Source organism: Lutjanus erythropterus, chromosome 21 (assembly GCF_056507025.1).
Source record: "Lutjanus erythropterus isolate fLutEry1 chromosome 21, fLutEry1.hap2, whole genome shotgun sequence".
Classification (NCBI taxonomy): Eukaryota; Metazoa; Chordata; class Actinopteri; order Lutjaniformes; family Lutjanidae; genus Lutjanus; species Lutjanus erythropterus.
This window is the reverse complement of record NC_139337.1, coordinates 19,905,332-19,928,995: the sequence shown is the minus strand read 5'-3', so window position 1 is coordinate 19,928,995 and position 23,664 is coordinate 19,905,332. Positions and strand designations below refer to the sequence as shown.

The following is a 23,664-nucleotide window of genomic DNA, read 5'->3' as shown; positions in this document are numbered from 1 at the left end:
TCTCACTCTTTCACCACTTTTCATTTTCTGGCTCAATTTTTTTTTTTCCCTCTCATCCAGCATGTTCTTGCTTTACACTTACACTACGTCTCCCACTCAGTCTGTCTGTTTCTGTCTCTCTCATGATAACGGAGGAATCCAGGCGTCCAGATAAGAGTTTTGTCGCCATGGCAACAGCAAAGCGACCTGATTCCTTTTTTTTTATTTTCCATCGAGGCAGCACATGCAGCCAGGGTCAGGGAGCTCTGCTGGCCTTTAACACTGTGAAAAACTTTACCGGGAGCTTGTGGTTGCTTCTGTGTGTGGTTTTGCGACATACAGCATCCAATCCAAGTGTGTCAACAGGCACAGAAACACATCTCATATCTAATGTTGCTCTGCCACACGAATGTGCACAATCGACGAGGGTCACAAATCACACACTACACAATGACTCACCTGTCCAGTGCTTGATCTATTGATTGACAGCTGCTCGACAGTGAGTTGTCCGCGCTCCCAAAGGGATCCAGCATCTGACAGATATAATAACACAGAGGAATGGAGGGTCACAGAGCGTGCAATCATGTGGGAGAGAATATAAAGCAGTGCACATGGAGTACAACTGCAGCGCAATATAAGACTGTGAAGGGGCATGAGGACTGCATGTCAGTAGATCTCTTCAAAAGCTGCATGTAAATATTATTAGACACAGCAACATTTAGATCTGCAACAATTAATCGATGAGTCGATCAAAAGAAAACCAGCTGCCAACTATTTAAATGATCATTTCTGTCATTTTTCAAGCAAAAATGTCAAACATTTGCTGGTTTCAGCCTTTTAAATGTTAGAATTTGCTGCTTTTCTTCGTCATTTATGACAGTAAATGAGAAGTCTTTGGATTGTAATGAGCATTTTTGACATTTTTTTTAAATAATCATAAAAATAATCTGCAATAATTGTTAGCTGCAGCCCTAGCTACATTTAAAACAATTCTCAACAGTCAGCTTATATAGTCAAGTAAAGTTTTGGACTGGTTGGCAGATGTTTTCTAAAATTTAGACACTGTAAACACACTTCCAAGAACCTCTATCCTGGGAGCTTCCTGTTTTCTACAAATGTGATTTATTATGGTTTGTATTTGAGGAAGAACTGCCTCATTTGTTCTGCTATACACAATAATAAATGAGGAAACAGCATTTTAATATGGTCTGGGTTGAAAACAGTAAATCTGTCCTTTAAACTTCCTAACAGTCAAACAAAGTACATTGTGTCTCATTCAGCCAAATTTTTTTTAAAATTAACTATTTTCAGATTTTGTTCCCTTTAATAAGTGGTCCTATCAGGGATAACACTTATGAGGTTTCCCTATTAATCTCAAATCTTAAATAACAGACTAAATAGAGGCAAAAATGCAGACTTTAGACCTGTGTTGTGTTCTTTAAACATACTTCAAAGTGTTGCTGTTGAATTAAAGGGTTACGAAAAGTCTGGACTAAAAAAAACACTACGTAACTGTTAAATAATATTCTCTTAACCAAAAGATGTTTAAAAAAATGAGCAGGTATTTTCTGTTTTTGCTTACTGGAAAGTGGCCATGACATAACTTGAGATGTCCCGGTTAAAATAATGGAGGTGGAGGTCAGACCTCTGTTTATGTTCACCTCAGGTCATGTGCCAAATATCTCTAAAAAGAGCCAAATTAAGAGGTTGTGAGGATAAGTCATTCCTGTGCATTAAACTAGGACTGCTAAATTTAATATTATACCACACTTGTCCTAATATAGTATTTTTCCTGGCTGCATTACAGAATCTTCCAGACTTGCAGATCCTATCTTAACATTTTGGTGACCATGGTAATTAGGGCTGGGACCTGATTTCGGAAAAAAGTCATTACAGATGAACAGTTCCAAAGTCAATCCAGTCCAAGTCGCCTTAAGTCTCGACATGCCATTTGCACACCGTCACACCGCGCACACACCCAGTTCATAGAGTGCGCATGTGCACATGAACGTGGCTCCAAGCTAAGGATCTACAGTGAAGATTCAGGCTGTTTTTTTGGCCTACTTGGCATGTTGGGGCTTTAGGAGACTTGGATTACACCAGACAAGCAGTATAGAGGCATTTTATGTTTTTATTTTTGTTTTTTACGTTTGAAAACTGGTCACAATTCACTTCCATTGTTTGGGACATTCTGCAACGCTATTTTCCTGTGAAACTATAGCAGTGTTTTTGTGGACTAAAAAACAAAACCTGACCCTCAATCGGCATGAGGGTGAGAAGATGATGACTGAATTTTCATTTTTGGGTGAACTATCCCTTAACAGTAGGTAATAGTAGTGTTAGCTAACAGTAGTGTTTAGAGTCACTTGTGCCTGTCAATGTTTTTGTGCCAGTATTGCAATGTATGTTTCAGTATATTTCAGATCTTAGACCCTGGTCATGATCTTACATTCTGGTCATGGGTCTCTGGGATGAACTCTCCTTCACTGTGGATGCTTGTGTAGGAGCCCTGGCGGGCAATCTGCTGCTGCTCCTCGGGGACGCTGCCAGGAGGCGGGGACGTCCGACCTGTGTGCAGGGAACCTGTTCGCAGTTTGAAAGGGTGAAGCGAGGAGAACGAAAAGGGAGCAGCGAGTAGAATAAGGCGCAAGAAATGCGGAGAAATGTAAAATCAGAAAACAGGAGAAATTGAGCGGTGAAGGTGAGACAGAAAGGAGGGAGGACGGGGGAAGGATGATGAAGAGATGAAAGCGAGGGGGCAGAGGGGACAAAACGGCGTCACGGTGTTATTCATGGGTACAAGTTCAACAGTGCCAGGACTACGAGAAATGATTTACTAAACCACAATGCTGCCACCTCTAACCTCAATTACTGTGACAAACGCTCCCCTGGCTGAGCTGCAGCGGAGACTGAGCACTCGTCCTTGACGCAGTAAGAGGACCTACTGAAAGTCTGACTGTCGCCGGCTGAGCTGACGGGAATACTGAAAAAGTGCAAAAGGCCAAAAGGTGCCAAAATGTATAGGGACGGTCAAAATAAACTCAACTACAACTTCTTTCTCTTCACAGTTCAGTGTCTCCGTCCTCTCCTCTCCCTCTATACTGTACGTCATGGCGGTACTCACATCACATCTTCACTCAACCATCCACTGTCAGCGCCCTCCTGTCACCTCTCATCTGCCACCACTCCCTCCACTTCTGTCCCTCCGCCGCTCTGACTCGTGGCCGGCGGGGGGAATTGAGAGACAGCGGGTAATTCTATACAATTTATATGACTCGGGATGGTGACAGCGCTCACGTTATTGGGACTGCATGAGAAAGATTGGCGCTGACAGCGATCATAAAGCGTTTTTTTCAGACCTTATGTGAAAAATGCAAATGCGACACAAGAGGTGAGCGCTGGTCTCGTCTCTGCGTGTGTCTGAGAGGGTTGAGATATGACTGAAACATTGACCTTTCTGGGTAGACCTGATATAAGGAGTGTGAAAAGATTCAGACATGGGAGGCAGGGGAGTGCTCAGTATTTCACAGAGCAAAATAAACCTTCACGCTGTGTTACCAAACAAGCCAGGAGGGACAACCGAACCGGAGTGTACCGTGTTATGTGGAGTGTGACGTGACAAGAAAAAGACCTTTTTCTATGTCAAAGGGAAAGTTTGGCAATTTTGGCTTAATTTGTTTTCTTGCCAAAAGTTAGATGAGATGATACCACTCTCATATCTATGAAACATAAAAAATAATAACAAAACACATAGTTTGTTGATAACATGAAGTAGAGTGGGATCATGGGAGTTGTTGTCTTCACTTTTAAACAACCACCATAGCTGATGAAAATCTACCTGTCAGAAATTATGTTCATGGACGGGGAAATATTGTTGAAATCCTTCAATTTCTGAACTAGCTATTGCTAGCAACTAGCTAGCAATGGCTTAATTCCTCTGCATTTGAACATTATTGGAAAAGTTTGTATGCTTAAACCAAACTTAATAAAATATATAACATATGTCTGTGAAATTAAATGTGGTAATGTTACATATTATAGCTTTAAAAGGCAACTCCATCTGCATTTTAGCTGTCAGGGCTTTCCTGTGCTACATATTTAATATAAGGGCAGATCTACTATTATTGTTATTTTTTTTTTAAATCATTTTGTTGCTTCCTAGTATTGTTCCTTATATATTAAAATCCAGACAAACTAAATTTTTAGTTGAAGTATGTATTTTTTGTGTCAAAGTGTTATTTTCCCCAAGCCCTTCTCAAAACATGTTCCTACATGACCTGAGATAAAGGTCTTTGCGTGATGATGTTGCGACATAAAAATAATTTACGTCACCCCTGGACTGAGTAGGAGTTGATTTTAACAGATAAGAGAGTGGTATACAACTTCTCATTTAACTCTAAGCAAGAACTTGAGTGTATAAGTCAAAATGTGCCTTTAACATCTAAGGATCGACACTTTTAACATAACATGTCCCCAATCAAAGCGCTAACTAATCAAGGTGATGATGCAGACGGAGAGCTGCTTGGTATGAGAGCAGAAATCTGTCCTTGCTTCGACCTGACATCTCTCTAGCAGTTACAGTTGTCACTTTCACCTGCAATTTGCATTTTTCCACTCTGACAGGGCAGGTCCCTCGTCCTGCCATTAACATTCCTATGACTCCAGCATCACTCCGTGTTGTAAATTGACACTGACAAGCCACCCTTGAGGCCCAAGCAGGTGGACAAGAAACCTTGGCGTCAGCAGGTTTCGGTCGCTCTCTCTGAGAAATTACATCTTAACAACTCCTGATAGAGCCGTTAATGCCATTCTGATTGGACGGCGGCCAATGACTTTGCATTTCTGTGTGTGTGCTTCCAAATGCCGCCTCACCTGTCGAGTGTTTGCGCACCCGCTCCGAGCCTTTGAGCAGGGAGCCCTTCAGATCTCCCAGTGACCGTGATGACCTCATCTCGCTCTGCTTGTCCCTGCTGTTCACCTGTAGGTACTGTAAAGAGAAAACACAGAGGAAGTAAGACACAGGACGAGCGATGAGAGGACAGGATCGGGATAGGAAGTGAGGACCACATTACATCATTGTTAGATTACATCATCATATCAGCGGGGGAAGTTCCCCTGACAAAATGAGTTCAACAAACTGTAAGTCTGACTCAGTTTAAAGGGTAGAGAGTGACTTCACACAGTTAAACTCCCACTGTCAACAAATCACACACTTTTTACGGCTACTACTTTTACACACTGATACACACCAGCATCACATGTACTGCTGTGTTAACTCTGCAGCTTGCATTAAAATCTGTAGATTTTATGTCTTAAAGTCTCTCCAATAACCAGTTTCGTGTCTTCACTGCGTGCGCATTGTTATAGGAACTCACATGGTTGTTCTTGGGGGTCTTGAGCAGTATCCTGAGCAGCCCATTGGCCCCCGAGGTGCAGCCCAACGTCAGCACCGCCTGATCCAGGTCCTCCTGCGTCTTCAGGGGCAGCAGCAACTGAAAGGACAAGAAAACATACAGCACATGACCTTTCGTTCACTATTGTTCCATAATGATGGCATGTAAAAACATGAACGCGTGTATGACGTACTGTAGATGTTGTCATGTTAAAACTTTGTTCATCTACAGCTGGGGTTCCCAAACTTTTTCAGCTCGAGACCCAAAAAATACATACAAAAATACATCTACATTTAACATTACATCTACATTTATAAACTGATAAACAACACAACGACACACAAAAGTTAATAACACTAATAATCCAATCTGATTTGTGTTTTTAAGCTTTGCACTACCTCAGAATGAACTTGTAATGTCCACAATTAAGAGCATTTAATTTGAAACTGATGGACAGGAAATGTTGAGCTTGTCTTAACAACACACACTGCAGGAGAAGTTAGCTGTCAGGGCTTTCAACCTAACCAAGGGGGGCTTTCTGCCAGAAAGTCCTGAAGGCAACCTCCTCCCACCAGTGTATTTACAGCATAACGCAGAAACTTTAACAGGGCATATGGGAGCTGTTCAAAACAAGGCTTCGTACTAAAATACTGTAGTGAGGGCTCACATTTCCCATCATGCTGGGACTAAGTTGTCCGTTAATTTAACCGTTTAATTTTTCCAAAACAAGTAAACATTTTACTTTGCCAATTGGTGACACAACTAAAACAGATGTGTGACCCATTTCGATCCCGACTCAAAGTTTGGGAAATGCTGATCTACAGGGATTTTCAAGGAAGATACTCTTAGATATACTAACATGATATTTAGTACCCTAAAACTGTATGTGAGATTTTTTAATGTGTCTGAAAACCCTAGAATGAAACCAATAGTATGCACAGTGCATACTATTTCCAGAAAATAAATATAAATATATAAAATATATAAAAATTTTCCACAATGCAGCGCAGAGGTGACAACAACAAAAACATAACAGATAATGGTGGACAACGACCAAAGCAGCTCTGGTATTTTTAAATAATATATTTGTAACATTAGTAAAATTAGTTTGGTATTGGTAAAGGTTACCATGGTTATGTATCTCCAATTGGAACTGACATGTTACGCGCTACGCAGTACCTCTGAAAAAAGACATACTACTGTTTATCTACACAAAAAAATATGTGAAGCGATAAGATAAGAGTTTACACAAATGCTGCTTTCTTGTGACATTTTTAATAAAAAAAAACCAAAAAAAAAACATGTCCACTGGTTGTTCTCATACCTCTTTCTCCATGAAGAACATGTCCATCTGCTGGCCGAAGGCCTCGGTCACTTTCTGCAGCAGCTCCTTGATCTTCAGCGGCCTCTGGAACGGGATGATTCTGGGAAGCAGAGAACGGCAGCAGGGTCAGAGGTCAGAGATAGACCGTGGTGTTGTGTCTGTGCCTCATGAGCTCAGATTCTGAAACCCAAAATAGCGGCTGACTCGCAGCTAAACCTGCTCACAGTTCACACGTTTCTTTGCAAATTTTTTTCAAGACAATATGGACGGCTCACATCATATAGATCAATTCCTATTCTTCAAAGATTTAATGTTTTTTTTCTAAAAGTATGTAGAGCTGCAACAACTTATTTTAGTTGTAGAGCCCAATCTATCGGTTGATTGATATTATCAGGGGATACTGGTCTATCATTGCTATATTGGTCTATATATGTTGTACGATACACACCTATGTGGAAACTTTTTTTTTTACAGAACATAATACAGATTGTTTTTATAGCCAGCATTTTATGTACTTGATCCCTAACTGTTTTGATAATCATTTTGAGTCTTTTATTTCCAGAAAAAATGTCTAAATTCTCAAATGTGAATATTTTCTGGCTTCTTTAGTCCTCACTTTATGGACCAGACAACTGATCGATTAAGCGAGAAAATGATCGACAGATTAATTGGTCATGAAAATAATAGTCAGTTGAAGCCCTAAATATAAGTGTGGGCTGGATGACCATGTAAGAATCTCCTCCTGAACTATTTTATGACAGCGTTTCCATGGCAACAAGAGGAAAAATGGACAGGTCAGCTGGGTCAAGGAGAGGAGCGAGCAGATGCTAAAGGGGCATTAATCAATGCAATGAAAACAGACGGTGCGCCCCTGACGTATATGAGCGTCTTATCTACTGTGCGCCTACGTGTACGACTGAGTGTGTCTGTCTGAGTCCGAGCTTATCAGCGAGTGTATATATGGATGCGTGCTTGTTTGTAAGAATCCTGCATGCATGAGTGTGCTTCCCAATCAGTGTGTGCATCGGCCACTGTTTCAACACCACCGGGCCTCTCCACTAAGCCAGCACAAAGGCAGATGGGAAACTTCCTGAGAGGAAAAGGGGGAAAAAATCTGGAGCGGCAGCAAAAGCAGCAGGATGTGTGTCTTTCCCTCCTCTTTTAAAGAGTGACAGAGTGAAAGATACAGAGTCGCGGAGATATTTACAGACTGCGAGAGGGAAAATAAAGGAGACAGCCTGACAAAATAAAAGGAAAGAAAGAGAAAGACATTCTCTCCGGCATTTCTTCTCCTCTCTCTGCCCTCGCCCGCTGCTTTTGAAGAATCCGCAGCCCTGCTATCTCTTTATAGTATCCTGATAAAAAGACTTGTTTTCATCCCATCATTTCCTCATCAGAGGCCAAAGCTCTGCCTATCTTAATGACTGCTCATTGGTTCCCTCATTTGAGGAGAGGATTCTGGGAATAGGGAGGCTTGCAGATCAGAGGCGAGCAGCAGCACAGCTAAATGCTCTCCATCTCTGTTTATACTCGCAGATGATGTGTCTGATAAAGAGCTGGAGGGATGTGGAGGGAGGGAGGGAGGCGGGGGGTGGTTGGGGGTATGAGGATGCTGCTCCGAAAGATATGGCTTTCCTTCCTCTGCGCAATCGTGTGGACGCTCAGATTTGCGGGGTAGAAAAGAATGCTTTCACACATCCCAGCAGCATACCCTCTCTTTCTCTTTCCCTTTCTCTCGTGGACACAATCACAATCACATACGCACACAGGCAAGAAAAAAAAAAAAGTCTGGCTCTGTTCCTTCACTCTCTGGCAGGAGACCCTGAGGCAGAGCCAGGGGGAAGAGAGACACAGCTCCTATTTCCTGCCCCAAAACCTTCAGCGCTTGCCAATGAAAAGAGAGTCCGTCCAATTAGATTCCATTGTGGACAGACAACACGGTTATCCTGACTCAGGGACTCCTTATACCTCAAGTGCTGTCGACACTACTCAGATATAACATGTAAGTCACGCTGGTGCTGCAACTTGGATTGTAAAAGTACCATTTTTTAATAAGAAACCAATGAGATCTTACTTCCTCTCAAGACTGAGAGGGAGTTTTGATCATTTAATTAAATTTGATCATATGAAAGTCATAATAAGGCTCAGGGGTTTCTTGCTCACTAATGTTTTGGAGGAGGGCTCAGAAATGTAGTTCAGTTGCTTCTCATTAGTTTTTTATGGCATTTCTATTGTATTCCTGCTTGTTTTTATACTGAGCTGTGAGTATTTGCAAAAATCCCAAAATTCAGAGAGAAGTTGCTTATTAGCTTTAGTATAAATACTTCATTATGTTATTTTGATGCTATGCGTGAAATCTGATAGTTATGTACATTTTCTTCTTTCTTTTCTACGTACTGAATTCTACAGTTAGACCTATTTATTTCTAAAGAGAGAAAACTTTTTAAAGGTCTTTCTTCCATGCGCTCATGAATGACAGAGAGTTTTGATCATTTCATTAAATCTGATCATATGAAACTTATAAGTCATAGATATAATGACATGCCTTCATAATCGGGTTCATGAGTTTCTTGCCCAGTAACTCAACCTAAAGTGCTTTTTAAGGAGGGCTCAGAAATGTAGTTTAGATGCCATGCATTAGGTTTGATGTATTTTTATTGTATTCCTGTTTCTGTTTTCTTACTGAGCTGTGAGTATTTGCATAGAGGCCCAACTACACAGAAGTTGATAACTAGTTTAGACTATAAATACTCTGTTATGCTGCTCTGGCTGATGCCATGTACTAGGGTAGGGAAAGTGACGGACTTATCTACTGTATTCAATTCTTCAGTTTGATTAATTCATTCTTACTTTTTCCTTCTAATTTATTCCATTAAACATCATTGTGACTGACAATAACATGAATAATTGTACAATAATGCATACTGTAATACCATAAAACCATGATATTTTCTGAGACATTTATCATACCGTGAAAATTTCAAACAGTCTACTTTGTATGTATCCTTTGAAATATAAACACTGAAACTTAACTATGCAAAATTTCTGCATTAAAATGTCTAAAAACAAGAAGAAAGACACAGAAGTCCAATGTAAGGGTACATTTCCTGCTAGCCACTGATAGCTAGTTGCTAGTTGCTATGGCATCATGGGATACGTCTGATACGTCAGACTGGGAGGAAGGAAGCTGGTGAACACGACTAAACATAACTTGAATACATATTGTGCATTTAAATCTCAATTATCAAATTTATGGCTGCTTGGGGACAGTGGAAGCAAGTTTTTGACACATCATATATTTTGTTTATGTGGCTAACCTTCTAGCATACAGCTGCCAGAAAACCAAAACAATTAGCTAAAAGATGCTAAACAAACCGTAGCGCTGTCAGGAACTGCAGAGTCTGTTGATAATTCCCTGAGTGTTTGTTAATATGGGTGGCCACTTTTCATAATACTGTGAGTGACCCATTGTTAATATAAAAACATTTATTAGAGGAGCTTTAAATAAATAAATAAGTTAGTCATGCTAATGCTACAATGTGAACTCAGGATATCCTACTGATTTCAAAAACAGTCCCTAAATTAAAGTGAAAGAGGTCAGAGCTCAGTAAAGCATCACATGGAAACAGCTAAGTAACAACATGACAAAAAGGAGAGTGTGAATGTTAAAAAAAAAAAAAAAAGAGTTGCTTTTGGAAGAAGTGAATGGCGTCTTCCAGAGTGAGCTGTTGTTCCAGAAGAGAGGTGCGGTGTGAGAAAGAGACTGTGAGACGGAGAAACAGAGGGAGGCAGACGCGCAGAAAGACAGGAACATGAAAAAGTCGTCTCTTCCTCAGCAGTAGCCAATTAGGGCTGTGAAAAAGGGAGAGCGGCCCGACGTGAAGCCGCATTCTGCCGGAGGAGCGTGCCGTTTCCCTTCTCTTTCCCTCTCCTGTGAGCCTGTGGCTTTCTAATCAAAGCCTCACTGAACCAGAGCCTGTTCCCCTGGTCTATATTCTGATGAATCAAGGCCAATTATTCTTGTAGGTTCTGGTCAGTCTTCCTCTGATGTTTTTTTTCCACTCTAACAGTACACTCTGTTTGTCATTTTCCCCCTGAGGAGTTGTTTGGACAACTTCAGACTCTTTGTGGGTCGTTGAATCAAGGTTGCATGGGGACAAGGTATGTCTGCGAGCTTGGATCCAATCCACCATATCCACACGGCAGCCATTTTCCTCTGACATCACATTCAGGCTGAGAAGCTCAATAAACCCTGAAACAATCTGACCAATCACTATTCACCACTTCCCAATTGACCAGCAACTGAAAAGACAATGCCTACTAAAGGAGGGACATCGGGCCATAATTCAAGCTAAAATAACATGTTGATAACCCATTAGCTACACCTTACATTAGCATTCAACCAGTTCTTAGGTAAAATTACTGTTTGCTAGTGTATTTACCTGTTATCAAATATGTTGTTTAAGCTTGAGACTATCCTGAAAGTACTGGATGTAATCAAGCTTGCAATTTAACGTTAGGTAACTGTCTTGCCATCTCTTCACCCAACATTGGAAATGTTTTGCTTGCATTATGTGACATTTTGCTAACTTGAAAACAAATTTCTGTGTAATGTTCATACAGATTACATCCAACACAAAAGTGCGCTTCAAGCACTTTAGCTATGTGTGTTCCACGTAGCAGTAACGATGTGGTAACGTTAGCTAGGAAGTGGCTGAATGCTACATTAACTAGTATCAAATATGTTACTTTAGCTTGAAATATGGCAGGATTTCCCTCCAGATTTTCACTCTCCCTAGCAGTGTGTGTTTTATGTGGCTCATGATGTTGTTAGCGTTAGCTAGGAAGTGGCTAAAAGCTAATGTTAGCCATACTGAAGTATTTTATTTTAGCTTGAAATATGGCCTGATATCCCTCCAGATTTTCACCATCCATTGTCTTTTTACTTGTTTATCAATCCGGAAGCTGTGAAATGATAAAGATTTGTTGACCCGCAACACAGCAGTATAACATTCGAGCTTCTCACATGGTGAATGCTAAAGGACAGAGACCTAAGAGACAGACCTAAGAGACTCACACAGCATCCATACATGGAACGATGGAGCTGCAATCCCAGACTAAATGAAGCCCAGCACCAAATAAAGCCTCTCCCGTTCAAAAGATCTGTTATTTATAATGTGGCGCCTTAGCTTTTCAAGTGCTCCGACATGGTAAACAAACTGTAAGGCACCTTCTTGGAAAAACTGCTTGTCTCCAGACAGTTTGAGTGTAACCATGCTCTGCCTCTTGAGTAACTGCGAGGCTGGTGGTGTGAGGGAGGACAGATGGATGTGGAGGACGGAGCACAAGAAAACACACAAGATGAAGTATTAATTCGGGGTGCGCCTGGAAGACTGGACACTAAACTGACACTCTTGGCACTTTCTGTCTTTTTGCTCACTCCCTCTCTCGGGCCCTCTGTCTGTTTTTTTTTTCTTTCCCCGCTCTCAAACGGCCTGTCCGAGTCTGCAACACAAGGCCGCGGCTAAATGTCAAAGCAGGAATTTTTTCCTCTCTCTTTATGCTACTCTGGCATGTAACTGTGATTTCCCCTAGACACAAAATCCCAGGCATGGCAAAGCATAACAAAAAAGATCTGAAGTGAAGAGTTAAGGCTTGGACAGAGGAGTAGAAAAAACAATACGGAGGTTCCAACATACCGTTTTTCTCTCTCATGCTCCAGCTTGACTCTTAAATCCTGTTGAGAGGAAAAATAACAACAGAGGGGAGTTATGGAAGTGGAAAGTTAAAATGATTCATGGTGGTATGTGGGGATTTGGGCTGCTGAATAAATGAAAGCGATAAGCTGGACAAGGGATTCAAGTGACAACAAGTATTATAATGATACGTGTTTTCTATTGCCGTTTCCTTATTTTTGTTCTGCGACACAAAGACAACATTATCCTTCAACTTGACTCGAAAGATGGCATGACAGGAGCTAAGGTTTCTATCTATAAAAAGCAGGAATCTGGAGGAGCCTGCATGTCTGCATGAGGTCATGGTGATAAACGAGCACTGACATCATATCTGTGCGAACGATTGGTTGAAAAGTAGGGGTTTACCCCGACTCGGAGATGAGCAGTCGGAGCGGAAACTCTCTCTGCTCCTCTCTGTTTGTTTATGTCTCATCATAAACACTGGTGCTTCAAGAGGATTTGCCAATTATCATTCCACAGAGGGAACAAATGCACAAGGAAACGACTTCAGAAAGAGGCACAAGGTGATTGAGAGGAATTAAATCCTGGGGGCACTGAAGTTTTCAGCTTACAAAAACCATGAAATGTCTGAATTTATCATTCACAATCACGATTTCCAAACTGATCTATTGTGGCTATAAAACAGGTGACGGGCCTTGTTAGATGGCATTTTTCTCAATTGTACGTTCTAAAACCAGATTCTGCTTTGTTACAAAAGACCCGTCTAGGCACAAGCTGGACCAAACACTCCAATTTGCTTTGTCTGTGTGCACCTGCAGCATGCAACCACACACAATACACCGCAAGCTGTCCAATCTGCTTCCTTGAGTCTAAGTTTAGAATTCCCATGCCAATAAAATGTTAGTGAATGCAGCACACTGTCACATTAGTGTCTCTAAAATGTGTTCGAATTAGACTCAGAATAAGCTCCTTTCAGTCACAGCGCAGCAACCTTCACCTGACTTTGGCAGCCAGCAGCTGTCAGTCCGGCAAAAAATCAAAAAGGAAGCGGCGGTGGTGGTGGAATTTTTGTGTGTAAACCCAGAATGACAGTAAAGGTTGAACGCACTGCTGTGCTTCTGGTGTATGTGGTTAATAAACTGTAATTGAGCAGAACATGTGACAGCTTTAATGCGATACTCAAACCCAAAATCTACACTCACTCCCTTTAGGCTTGAAAGTTGGTCATAAAAAGTTTATCGTAGCAGCTGTGAGCAGACTGAACTCATATCCTTGAGATATGAGTTTACATGGATCCTGCTACGCAACTAATAATTGGAAGAATATCCCGATCATAATTAAAATGACTCATGTAACCACCTCAACTGACGCTTACTAAGCCCCTCCTCTTTTACTCTGTGCTCCAATCACAATTGAGTGTCTCCTCTCCTGTTTCCTGCATTAAGATATCCTACATCCTAAGCTCGTCTTGTTGAAAGGAAACCAAATTCTGAGAAGGGTGAAAGGACTAATGCTAATGCTAATGTAAGCAAAATGCTAGATAACTGGCTAGCAATTCTACATCCATCATCAGCTAAATAGTTTGCTTGCAATTTGCTAACATCAGCTAACTTCAAATGTGACCATGTCACTTTTATAGGAAAAGGAGAATGTTGATCGAGGCACCAAGTTTGTTCAACTGTTATTGGAGCAAAGAGCAAAAAAGGGCGGGACTTAGGAAGGGTCAATCCGGTAAGACTGGACCAATTGGAAGGAATTTTCATTGGGGTTGAGAGGGGTGGTGTAAATTAAGGAGTCTCACAGCCTGAGGAAAGAAGCTGGTCTTCAGTCTGGTGGTACGGCAGAGTGCCAATACTTCTGTATCTCTTGGCAGACGGCAGCAGGGTAAACAGGCTGTGGCTGAGGTGGGTATTGTCTTTTAGTGTCATCCTGCTAGATTTGCTCCATCTTTTAATTAAGTTTTATGTAAGTAAAGGACATTGTACAGAAGTTATCTTTTCTCTTGCCAAGGGATTTTCCTGCTATGCACATGTCTACCAGAAACTGAAGGCGTGTATGAACCTTTAATTCTATGTTGGAGACCTTAAAAGATTTATGGGTTGTCGAATGCCTCAGTGCTCAAACGGCTCAAAACAATGAGGCGTTCAGACAGGTGTTTGAAAAGATGAACGAAGCTGGACTGACTTAACTGTCAAAAACAAGCGGAACCACTTTTCACGTGTCAAAGAAGTTATATTCTGTAAATGGAGTCAGTTAAGTTGGAATCTCTACTCAGAATGATTTCAATCAGGTTGAAGAAATATGCATTAGGTTTTAAAAAGAAACCACTCATGCCACATAATCCACTTCTTCTCTTTCCTTTCATACACAGCAGGTCCCAATCATTCACCATTTTATCAAAATAGAGCAGGCTGCAAAGACTCCAATCTGATGGAGCTGTATTTCCATAAATTTTGTCAAAAGAATGACTCTCTGGAACATGCAGAAAAGGTTCAGGAAGTTCCTGTTTATGTTTTGATTTTTCAACTATAAAAAATCTTCATTAGAATCCAATTTTACTGACATGATTTAACTTTAGCTGCTCCTTTCAGACTTTAGAGACACTACAAACCTTTTTCAGCCACCATTTAAGCCTATCAGTGCTGTTCAGAAGCTGATATCAGTATTTAAGAGATAGATTTCAAATAGTGTCACTTTAAATGAAGAATGACTGGATGGCATGCGCACCTGTTTGTAGAGTAAGGTCCTGTTCTTGGGCTTGTGGCTGTTGTGCTGGGAGTAGCAGCGACCCAGGGCCGCCAGATCCTTCATGATTGAGTTAAGCGCCTCCTCGTCGTCTGAAGACAGAAAATACATACATTAGTTAAGTGTAATCACTCTCACTCTTTTAAGGTTAGAGAACACAAGCAGAGTTGTACTGACTGTAAAGTGACCTATAGCTGTGTACACTCACTTCACATGGTGACACAAGCTTACCATGTGACCATTCTTTGACATTTAGTGTGTCACAGATGAGTGATGATAGCCAAAGAAGGTAAAACAGGTCTGGTTTGATCTTGTGTCATTGCGTTAGACCTTGTGCTGGCTCAGACAAGGTAATACCTGGTGTGTTACATCCTGTTCTGATGCCATCTGTGTAGTTCCACTAATGTGAAGAATCTGGTGGTTATCTTTTACAAGCCAAAATCATGACACTATTCCCTCTGAAAAGAGAAGGTACCTTGAAAAGAGAAGTTTTCTCTGCACATCCGTACGACATCAACTATGGCACTCCAGTGTCTGTCATTTCTGAATAGTAGACCGTTGTTATGGACACAGTTCTGATCATAGACTTTGTGGGAACAATAAAGTCAGTTTTTTTGTAAGTAGCTGTGTAATAAACAGGACAGTGTACAGTGACAGGGGTCATTATTGTGCAATAAACCCCTTCCGGTTACTGCAACACCCTCTGCTTAGCGTCAAGGTCTTGCACCAGCCTGTTGGGGCTCATTTAGCAATAATGACCCCTCTCTGTACATTATTCCTTATTTAGACCATAACCGCTGTGAAACAATCATGAGATAATGCTTTATTTCTCTTATTCACTTGCTTTCTCACTACCAGTGCTTCCTCCATCCAGATTTCAAATCTTAAATATCAAATGTATTTAAAATTTTAGAATTATTGGCGGCCCAAAAGATTCTATGAGTGAATCTGGGGAGGGTGGTTAGGATTGGATCTCTAAACCCCTCACACTCCAAGATAATCTGTGCCGAGCATCTGTGCTGATCCGAGGTCTGGCCCAGATTCCTCCTTGGGAGGGGTGAATCTGAGGAAAATCAGCCCTGTAGTATAGGGCCAGAATTACGTGAAAGGCTACCACAACGTGACATCAGGTTGTCTCTCAAAAAGCTGACACTGTTTTAACTTTTCCACGGCATGCGACTGCATCTGTTGGCATCTACCCCCATTCAATCTGAAGGAGACGACTGGTGTTTTCACCGCAACACCTGATTCGGTCTAGATGTGGCCTACGGTGAGGAATTCTGATGTGTGGAAACCTAACAATGCTAAAAGCCCTCAAACTCTACACTCTGCACACAAAAGCTGTGAGAGAGCAAAGGTGTTTAATAATGCAGCATGTGTGTCAATGAGTGCCTGTCGCAGGGGACAATGTGGTCACGAGTGTGTAGCCTGGAGCTTATTAAGAACTTAAATATTTCAGGAAGATAATTCTTTAGCTGAAATTTGGTCTCCTGTAATCAGACGAAGATTGATCTTCTCTTTTGTCAAACGCTGATTGAGAATGAAAGTGGCTGCAGGCTCAAACAAGAACTGACTTTGATGGAGGCTAAACAAGAGCAAGTCAAGTGTGTTTAAAATTCATAATTCACTCCTCACAGGGGACAGGCCTATAGTGTTCATTAAACCCTTAAAATTCATTTAGCGAACGTGCAAGTGCAGAGAGGCCGATGCTCAGCGTCTCGCCGGCTCTCCATCTCTCACTTCTCTTCTCCCACTTCACACTCTCTGCCGTACACACCGTCACAAACACACTAACAACACACTCTCATGTGTAAAGGGGGCAATCATGCAGATGAGCATGTCAGACATTACCATATCAAGAGACTTTAATAGAACCAATTATCTGAGTGCGGTGATTACAATATAAAGAAGAGGTCGTTGACCTCAGCTCCTGCCTGCCTCTCACATGAGTCCTGGGTGGATTCATTATAAAAACACACACACACACACACATACAGACACACACACACACACACCTTGTTCACAAGGAAACCAGGCCAGGTGTGTGCCGTGCAGCACAAACAGCACCTGCAGGATGGACCGCATTCTTTAAAATAAAACGGACCTGTGCGTGAGAGAGAGACCGCTGGGAATGTCACTCACAGAGAAAGTGTGATAGCGGCACAGGGAGCAGATGGGGTCTGAGGCGACATTTGATCTTGTTCCCACTGTACGGCTCTTGTGGCCAGCTGTTCACCGACAGAGGGCCGGTCCGTTGGGTTCACCCAGGGGACACAGCACGCACACCAACACGGATTTACACACCCAGGTTAGGGATACACCTTTTTTTTCCTCAACGCCCACTCTGATACCTGAAGTCAGGGTAGGATGCCGATTCCTGATCTGATTCCAGTAGTATCTTTTTCCCAAATTCAAAGTCTGTATATCTCCCATCATAACTGACTTAAATTAACTGATTACAGAAACATTGAATTTTCAAATAAGACTGATGAAGACACTGTATTTAATCATAGATCGGGCTGGCTCTGCAGCTTTTTGTTGTTGTTTTTTTTTAAGTCAGACAACTATCAGAGGTTGAGGGTCTCTGGGATCCAAAGGGAACTCAGAGTAGAAACGTTGCTCCTTGAGGGGGGAGGGACGTCACAGACAGTCTGCTGCCACTGCGACCTCACCACAGATAAGCAGAAGAAAATGGATGGATGGCATTGTGTGTAAACTGCAGAAATAGTTTCTAAACCAAGTCCAGAAATACAACAAACTTATTTTATCACCTGAGCAGCTTCCACCCTTTGGCACACACAACATATCATCAGTCACTAGTTCTACTTAGGCAATTAATTTCCAATATTTACAAGGCAATTTTAAGGCAATATCATAAGAAATCCTGTAAATAAAAAGAATCTAGAGTTTTAAAGTGAATCAAAAACATCAGTGTTCAATCAGTTTTTTTTTTTTATTATTCATCCTACATGGTGTTGGAGGCAGAAACGTCAGAGACGAATGTCTCAAAACCCCAAAAATTTGCACGGCTGGACACCACTAGTGAGCGAGATTTTTTTTTTCTTTTTGTAGTTTGGATGAAATGACCCTTTGAAGGGAGCTGACGCAACTTCTGCTGAACACTAGCCAATGTGACAATGATAAATATTAAAACATAGTTAGCAATATGAACCACAATAGAGAAGACACCAAATGCACGCAGTGATGTCAGTTACAAGCACCTACTTCACCTTCACTAACTTTAGCTGATATTAGCAAAGATAATCTACGGGTCATACCAGACCAAATGAGGCAGGTTACATCATTTTTAAGAAGACTGTTTCTTCCTGTAAAAGTTACATGATCTCACTTAACATTCTTCATCAACGGTTAAGCTCTCTAAGATGTTTTCCACTGGGAACCTACTCCTACCAGCTCTCTTATGACCGCAGCCGTTCACCTCTGACCAGCCCCGTCAGCGAGCTAACATAAACTGAGGCTGAACCACACCAGCAGCTCACCACAGAGGTGGACGTCTTGTTTGACGATCCCAATATAGCAGCGGCAGTGCAGTGAGCTGACCGGCACACTCCCTCGACTTACAGATAAATACGGCAGAGCGATAAGAAAAGTTACACCCACAAAATCTCAGCCCACAGTGCAAACAGTGAAAACAAAGAGAGCGTGGAGGGGGTGGACCGATATTCTTGAAATTAATAATGATAACTTATTAAGTGCTTTATTGCGTCAAAACACCAAATCAGGACTAAACGACTGAGAATTAAGTATAATTAGAGACAATCAACTGAGCACTTTGCTTATCAAATGCAGTGGCATGCAGTGATTGTGCCTCATTAGCACATTCCTTTCTGTGGTGACAAGAGTATAACTACATGCGTGGGTTGTTTGGTTGTGATAAGATAAGATAATTGTGCAACAGGTGAGCCACTTTTGGTGTCTTCCTTTCCTTTAAGAGATAAAACAAAGGGAACAATAGAGAAAAGAATGGAATCACACCTACGTAAGTAAACAAGCTGCATACCTCCACTGATTATAATGTTTCTTCGTCGCACAAATAAACTGTATCGACCTGAAGGTCCTTGTTTGGATTCACATAGAGGAGGACATCTAGCCACAATATAAGCTGTCAGGAGTGGTGGATGACTAATAGCTCGACCAGGCCTCTCCTCTCCGAACAGGAAGGAACTGAGTCACTGTCTCTGTTCTCAGTACGGAGCTGGGTTAACCACGTTATTCCACATCAGGAAATTAATGGATTTTTGATTGAATCAGTCAAAGATGGACACGAGGGCAAAGAGCATTTGTTCTTGGCCACGCTGTGACCACGTCGAAATTAATCTACATGCTGCGGCTGTATATTCAAGACAAGAAAAGTGTGCAGGATTTGTTTTGTTTTTTTGCTTGGTAGAAATGGGGATTTATTGCAGTCCTACTCTCAGTAAGAATGCACATAAGGACTGTGAACTGTGTATTCACATAAATATTTTGGATGAATTTTAAGTAATTTATTCCAGTGGTTCTCAACCTGGGAGTCAATTTCAGGGGGTCACCAGATGATTGTGGAGAATGAAATAAAATATTGTGGCAAATCGCATGGCATGAGAGCCTTTCATTCAACATAATGGACAAGCACAGAAAAATACAAATGACATGATGTAGAGTGGAATTATGGGAGTTGTCTTCACTTTCACACAGCAACCATAGATGATGAAAATCTGTCTGACATGACTCAGCCAGAAATCAGGTTCATGAATGAGGTGATATTTAAGTTTATTCATGTACTTCCTTCCTCACTCTCTGAGGTATCATACGTTTTCTGAAAGTTACAGCAACCAGCAACTAGCTTGTAACAGCTAGCAGAAAACGCACAATCACCTTGAATAAATTAAGAGTTGGAAACATTTTGGGAAAATGTAAGCACACAACCCTGCAAAATATGACATATTTCAAGTGTTTTTAGGCATTTTAATGTGGAAATGTATACTGTAATGTATACTATATGTACTATAGCTTTAAAGTTTTCTAAAATGTTTTGTTTTATTGTGCATTCAGGGAATATTAATCAGTCTGGTGTTGGTTTATTTATTTAAGAGTGTTTGTCCTATATTTTAGAAATAGCAAACGTATTTTTGCTTTTACTAAATTAAAGCTATAATATCTAACATTTCCACATTAAAATGTCAGAAAATGCTACACGTTATATATTTTGTGAAGTTGTGTAGTTACATTATCCCAAATGTTTCCAACAATGTTCAAATGCAGAAAAATCTATAAGTTATTCAAGGTAACAGTGTTTCCTGCTAGCTGTTGCTAGCTAGCCACTAATTGCTATAACTTCCAGGAAACCACAGGATACACCAGATATGACGGAGAGTGAGGAAGGCAGTTGGCTAACATGAATTAAAATTAAAAATTACCTCACTCATGAAGATGATTTCTGCCTGAGTCACATCAGACGGATTTTCATCAGCTACAGTGGCTGTTTAAAAGTGAAGATAACTCCCATGATCCCACTACTACTTCACGATGTCATCAAACAGCATCCTTTGTTATTGTTTTAATGTGAGAGAAACCTCTCAGAACTTTCATATTGTACGTTTGAATGATTCCTAAATTGTTGTCAGCTGATTTTCTGTTCATTGACTTTTCTATTAATAGACTCCAGCACCACTTATGAGGGGAAAAAAACATCTTATATTTTATCTTACATTAAAATCTTAACTCAAACCCATCACCACCTCCATCTTTATTTCTCATTATCACTGATTTGCTCCCTGGTGACAAGTGTTGTTTCAGTCGTGCCTCCACAGGCCTCAGAGCTGCAGACTACCCCGTGCACTGGCAGTCAAGGATACAAAATAAACACTAGAGGCCCGCATGTGTGTCTGTCTGTGTGTGTGTGTGTGTGTGCTGTGACCTATGGATAATAGTAGCGAGGAGAGAGTGGGAGGGTCTGCTGGCGAATGGGGCAGTGAGAGTGTGAGAACTGCGTGGTGGTGCACAGATCCGGCTGTGACGACCGCCTATAAATGAAGTTATTACATCACTGAGGCCTGGCTGGTCCACGTCGGCCACTGCCAGGCCGAGGGCAGCCAAGGCTAACCACCAGCACAGTGGAAAGCAACCAGCTCACACACCACTGCCAGGAGCAGCCCCACAAACCAGCTACAGGAAGTTAAGGAGCCTCATGTCAACGTGAGCGAGAGCGGTTCATGATGTTTTGTGGTGGGTGTGGACAGTGTGAGCATACCTGCAGCTTGTTCACTGCACTGCTTCTTCTTGTGTCTTGGGTAAAATGTGACTAGCATGAGAAAAGGGGGAATTCCAGGAAGCAGAGCAGAGCAAGCAACATTACACAATGGAGGCTGATTGCTGGGCATTGCATCATCACGTTGCATCTTTCTTTTTTTCTCAGGCTAAAGCTGAGGACTGTGAAAGTGGCAGTGGGTGAAACCAAGTTGGAATTCCAGTTCAAGATAGTTTACAGAAAAGGAGTTATTCTCCTGCGCTCGAGCAGATAGTTGCCAGTTCTCCAAAGTCAGAACAGCTCGAAAAAATTGGAGTCGAAGATGCAGGCTGTGGCCCAAAGAGTGTTAAAAGAATAACACTGGCTTTAAAGGGATAGTTCAGATTATCTGAAGTGTGGTTGTGTGAGATGCTTGTCATAGTCAGTGTGTTAACCACAGTAAATGTCAGTCAGCATGCTCCCAGTTTGGAAAAGTAGAGAGGAGCACCAGCACAGAGGCGAGGCAGTGTACTACTGTGGATAGGGTCAACGACAAAAGGTATTTTAGCCACTTAAAATGGTGTATGTCATATTTAGAATATTTTCACCACCTTTTCTGTTGGGAGACCGTTGTTATATATGCCAAATATGGCTCTTGCCAGACCAACCAAACTCCATAGGCAAAATCAGTAATTTTACCTTGCAGAACACAGGAGTTGCTGGTCTAGCTCAGCCATGATCTATTAGCTTGTTTGTATTATTGTATGACTTCTGTGTTTGAAAAGGATAATTCAGATACACCAAAGTCACACAATAACACAAACAAACTAAAGGATTGAGGCAGCAGTAGCCCAGCAACTCCTGCGCTCTGTGAAGTGAAATTACTGATTTCACCTATGGGGTTTGGTTTGTTCAGAGAGAAAGTGCGATATTTGACTAATATAACAGCAGTTTCCCATCAGAAAAGACGAGGCGAGGTAAAGCAGTGAAAATATTCTAAAACTTTGATTTATTTAAGAGGACCTTTTTGAAGTTGCTAAAATACTGTTTATTGCTGACTCTGTGCACAGCAGTTTATGCTCAAACTCCCTTCGATACTCCGCCCTGCTTCTCCAAACTGGGGGCGTGCAGACCATCATCTACTGTATGTAATACACTGACTATGATAAGTGCTTCACACAACCGCACATCAAATAATCCAAACTATGCCTTTAAAAGACTAGTTCTGCAACTTGCAAGCTAACAAAGTCTGTGTAAGGACCAGTGAGTGTGTGTGTGAAGCAGGCTGCCTGAATGAAGACATTGAGGGGATTTCCTGGTGCCGAGAGACACATCATGGCAAAGGCATCCGGCTGGATTAGCAGCTGGAGCCAAATGTGTCCTCACTCTGTAGCAGCATGGGCCGAGCTCTGACGCACAACACACACACACACACACACACATGTACACACACCAGCTATAATAAGAAAGGCACACTCTAGGCTCTCTACGCATCATGCTGTTTGTCGAAACTGCGATAGAGCTAATTTAGCAGCTAATGGGTGTAACATTTAAGCCCTGAAGTTAATCTTTCACTAAGTATAATGACTCTGATGTAATGCAGAGTATTGTGGGTGTGTGACAATAGTTGCACAATTAATGTTTGTACAAGGTCTGTGCCGAAAGTCTTTTCAATGGCGAATGTCTGCAAACACTTCCATTCAATATCTAAAGGCTGTGACATTGCTTCTCTCGGTCTGTGTATGCTTGTATTTCCACCACACTGTAATAAAAATGTAATGAGCTTTTAAAGAGGACTTTGTGTATATTAAATTCATGTTAAAGAAATGGTGTGACATTTAGGAAAATATGTCCATTCACTTTTTGGCAGAGAGTTATTCACGCTACTGTAATGTCGGTGCATTAAAGGTTAAATAAGACACTTTTCATGTGATGGAAAATCTAGTCAATTCAAGCAATAAACTCCACACTGTGTGCTATACTGACTGAGGAAGCTGAGTTCTCCTGCTGCAAAATCTGTTGTTCTCCCTGCATCTCTCCCGGCTCTCCTGGAATTTTGTTTGCCAGATTGTACACAATTTAATTCCTGGGTCTTCAACAGGAGGTCCATAACCTCTAAGGGGTCCTCAGAGTGCATAACACTAACATTAGCTACGCTACAACTGCTGCCGACTGAACAGCTACAGTAGGTAAGCGCAAATGAGATAAGACCTGAACATATTCAATGCAATATACAGTATGTGATAGCAGGTCTCTGCTCTGTCTCTCTATCAGTTAAGGGGTTTGCCCCTGCTGTCAGTT

General features: G+C 41.5%; 1 protein-coding gene across 1 annotated transcript in view; it reads right to left on the bottom strand.

Annotated features, from left to right (window-relative positions):
• map3k22 (mitogen-activated protein kinase kinase kinase 22) overlaps positions 1-23,664 on the bottom strand; it is a 57,879-nt gene that overhangs the window by 15,535 nt on the left and 18,680 nt on the right. Inside the window, exons 4-10 of the mRNA XM_084746976.1 lie at positions 15,120-15,229; positions 12,396-12,433; positions 6,697-6,796; positions 5,355-5,471; positions 4,852-4,966; positions 2,429-2,562; positions 439-512 (exon numbers count right to left, since the gene is read on the bottom strand). Coding sequence (XP_084603102.1) covers positions 439-512; positions 2,429-2,562; positions 4,852-4,966; positions 5,355-5,471; positions 6,697-6,796; positions 12,396-12,433; positions 15,120-15,229 — 688 coding nt within the window. The remainder of the gene's footprint in view (positions 1-438; positions 513-2,428; positions 2,563-4,851; positions 4,967-5,354; positions 5,472-6,696; positions 6,797-12,395; positions 12,434-15,119; positions 15,230-23,664) is intronic.